General features: G+C 38.1%; 1 protein-coding gene across 1 annotated transcript in view; it reads right to left on the bottom strand.

Annotated features, from left to right (window-relative positions):
• Window positions 1-2,343, bottom strand: part of LOC119418072 (opsin-5-like) — a 27,945-nt gene extending 25,602 nt beyond the window's left edge. The window contains exon 1 of the mRNA XM_037685325.1: window positions 2,274-2,343. Coding sequence (XP_037541253.1) covers window positions 2,274-2,343 — 70 coding nt within the window. The remainder of the gene's footprint in view (window positions 1-2,273) is intronic.
• Between the last annotated feature and the right edge of the window lie 1,694 nt (window positions 2,344-4,037).

Raw genomic sequence — 4,037 nt, 5'->3', positions numbered from 1 at the left:
CCCGCTCCCCTCAGGAAGGAGGTTGAGGAGCATTAAGTGTAGAACCACTAGACTGAGGAACAGCTTCTACCCTGAGGCTGTTAGACTCATGAATCCCTGACCAGAATAACCACTGTGATGGAAAAAAAGAAAAATCACTGTAATGCTACTTTGATTGGTGATGTGTGCTGTTTATTTCATGCTGCTGATTATTTCATGCTGTTGATTATTTCATGCTGCTAATTATTTCATGCTGCTGTGTTCATTCATACTCATCTACTCACACAGACTCATGCTCGTGCTGCTGTTGTTCATTATATTGTTTTGCACTATTAGTGTTTAGCGTATTTCTTAATTTATAACTTAGATCCTTGTTTACTGTTTCTTTTTACAATTTATATTTTTGCTATTGTTGGATGGGACCCTGTGTACACAATTTCATTCCACCTCATGTACCATATGTGATGTGAATGACTATAAAACCTACTTGAACTTGAACGTGTAAAACAGCAGTTTTAAAACTTTGTCAGTTTGAGAGTTAAGAAACTGCCAACTGTTATCTTCAGGTGATATTTCTGTGATATGACATGTGACATGTGAGATGACTTCTGTTGTGACTTGGTTCTATATAAATAAACTGAACTGAATTGATGTGCAGAAACCAGAAGAGAGAACATATGAGTTCCACAGCAGTCCAGTTTTTATATGTCGTGTATCTTTACATGCATATATATCGCTATAAATTATTAAGCTTTTTGTCCTTTTCTCTAAAAAAGTCAAATGTATATATTTCATTAGGTGTACATTGAACAAAACATTTACTTGAATTATGTTTTTTAAAGCTTAAACCCACCATTCTTTTAATTATTTAAAACAAATTTTAATTAGCTTGTTGCGGTGTAAATTTGTGAACAAAAATGTGGTATAAATGTCCCAAACTGGGAAATAACGGACAGAAAAAACACAACAATGTACACATTAATATAGTATTATCCTAAACTAAAACTTTACTTTTTTTTCCTTTTTCATACCATATAAGTGTTGATAAAGATTTATTTGTCTGTTCCCTTGTTAAACACTGGACAATCATCAAGATTTGAGAAAAGCACTGGTACTACTCAACTTTTTGAAGCTCGTCCATTTATAAATTTATAACAGAAAAAAAAGTTATAATTTTAACTTCCTGAAAGTCTACATCCTAATGTTTAGGACACTGGTTTTAGACTGGTTGTCCTTATTCAGGGGGACTTGATTTAAAGTTTTATTTTTAATTTGAAATACTTTAGAAATTTGGTTTTGAGTTGATTGGTGTTTGTTTTTATGACGTTTTCATAACCTGAAATAACGTAAGGGATATTAAAAATATACAACAAGCAAAATCTCATGAGGATACCTGAACGGGGCCAGTAGGATGGCCCAATATTTTTTTAAGGGTGGCCATTGGCCCCAACACTCACCCCTGGGTGGCACCCCTGCCTTAGCAAACACAAAAAATAGTATTAACTTGGTTTTACAAATACTGAGCTACAATTTGACGAGGCAGTAGCGGAGAGTAATCCATTTACAGAGTGACATAAGGTCCAGGAGGCAACCTGCCAACAATCTCTTATAATTACAAAAACATTTATATCTTTTGAAAATGTTTAAGTATAAAATTATTGAACAGACATATAATGATTTGATGAACACTCCTTACAGTGCTTCTTCAAAAACTCACTAAATCATCAACCAAAACATGGTTCATTATAGCTAAATTCAACAAATTCCAGAGCATTTTAGTTTTTTTTTAAATTATTTTATTTAATTTTCTTACAAAGTCCAACAGCCATTTCTAAATGTAAATCTGTGAAATGATTTTACTGCAGTATGAAACTGTCAGGAGCTCCAATAAAACTCTCCAATATTTTGGAGGTCTGCTTATTGGGTTATAAAAATTATCCCTAAGTATGAGACACATTTTCACATTAATTTTAGTCTCTTAAATCAAATTTAATTTGACTTAACCCTACAAACAAGTCTTAACGTAAAAAAAACAACAACAAAAAAACCCAGTAATTGAAGGAACAGGAATTGCCTCTAAGCTTTTCATCACCAGGTCCAAACCAAGACTTAAACAGGCATGCACAGAAATATTTTTAATCATATATGCATCACCTTTGAACTCATATATTTGTCCTAAAAATAGGTATATTTGTTTTCAGGTCTCCAAGTCTAGTTTTAAAAATACAAATCAACTCAGAGGAAACAAACAAGGAGCGTTTTCTCTCCTCCTTCCCGCACATCTTTGGACTTACTTAAAACCAGCAGGTAGCAGCCAGTTCCGATGTCCAGTGCCGGGGACAGCGCCGAGGCGTAAAGGTCCATTGGAAAAGATGAGCAAGCAGAGGTGCAAGGAGAGCAGAAACAATCTCCTCATGGAGCGGAGGGATGTCTAAATGCAATGCTGCTGATGCGCTCCTCCGTCACATCCATCTGTCCTCCAGCAGGGAGCCGAGCGTTGTCAGGGAGATCATGCGTAAAAGCTGCCGTCCAGCGTCTCCAGCGCTCTGAGAGAGGGGAGAACATGAAACTATTTCATCAAGTGTTAGAATCTAATCCTTGTTGGGGCATGAAAAATAATCACAAACAAATCAGAGGTAAATAAAAGTTTTATACGTTTTGGGACACATTAAAAATACAGTATATAATACTGTGGACTTCTGTCCTGTGATATAGAGACATCTGTCCTGTGATGGAGACATCTGTCCTGTGATGGAGACCTCTGTCCTGTGATGGAGACATCTGTCCTGCGATGGAGATGTCTGTCCTGTGATGGAGATGTCTGTCCTGTGATGGAGACATCTGTCCTGTGATGGAGACATCTGTCCTGCGATGGAGACGTCTGTCCTGTGATGGAGATGTCTGTCCTGTGATGGAGACATCTGTCCTGTGATGGAGACATCTGTCCTGCGATGGAGACGTCTGTCCTGTGATGGAGATGTCTGTCCTGTGATGGAGATGTCTGTCCTGTGATATGGAGACATCTGTCCTGTTATGAGACTTCTGTCTTTTGGTGAAGATGTTTGTCCTGTGATACAGTGACTTCTGTCTTGTGATGGAGACACCGGTCTTGTGATGGAGATGTCTGTCCTGTGATGGAGATGTCTGTCCTGTGATGGAGATATCTGTCCTGTGATGAGACTTCTGTCTTTTGGTGAAGACATTTGTCCTGTGAGATAGTGACTTCTGTTCTGTGATGGAGTTATCTGTCCTGTAATATGGAGACATCTGTCCTGTTATGAGACTTCTGTCTTTTGGTGAAGATGTTTGTCCTGTGATACAGTGACTTCTGTCCTGTGATGGAGATATCCATTCTGTGATGGAGATGTCTGTCCTGTGATGGAGATATCTGTCCTGTGATGAGACTTCTGTCTTTTGGTGAAGATGTTTGTCCTGTGAGACAGTGACTTCTGTTCTGTGATGGAGATATCTGTCCTGTGATAAGGAAACGTCCATCCTGTGATGGAGACATCTGTCCTGTGATATGGAAACGTCCATCCTGTGATGGAGACATCTGTCCTGTGATATGGAGACGTCCATCCTGTGATGGAGACATCTGTTTATTGGTGAAGACGTTTGTCCTGTGATATAGTGACTTCTGTCCTGTGATGGTGATGTCTGTCCAGTGATGGAGACACCTGCCCTGTGATGGAGATATCTATCTCCTGATGGAGACAACTGTCCTGTGATGGAGACAACTGTCCTGTGATGGAGATATCTGTCTTCTGATTGAGACAACTGTCCAGTGATGGGGACGTCTGTCCTGTGATGGAGATGCCGATTACTTTCTTTAAGCATCGGTAAAGACATGAATGAACTTTCTTTTTTTTTTTTTACTTATTTAGATTTATTTACAAGTCACAACTTTTTTCTTTTACTTCTTGTTTTTAAATCATGTTATGTTGTTTACCACTTTTTTATTACTTCCTTACTGTGTTATTCTCTGATACGCTGGTATTGCTTTTTCTAATTTTGTGCTGTGTGACTTGAAGTAGCCGGCAACTTCGAATTTCATTCGG

Source organism: Nematolebias whitei, chromosome 12 (genome assembly GCF_014905685.2).
Source record: "Nematolebias whitei isolate Nwh7 chromosome 12, NemWhi1, whole genome shotgun sequence".
Classification (NCBI taxonomy): domain Eukaryota; kingdom Metazoa; phylum Chordata; class Actinopteri; order Cyprinodontiformes; family Rivulidae; genus Nematolebias; species Nematolebias whitei.
The sequence above is the reverse complement of the archived record's forward strand: the minus strand, read 5'-3'. Positions and strand labels throughout refer to the sequence as shown.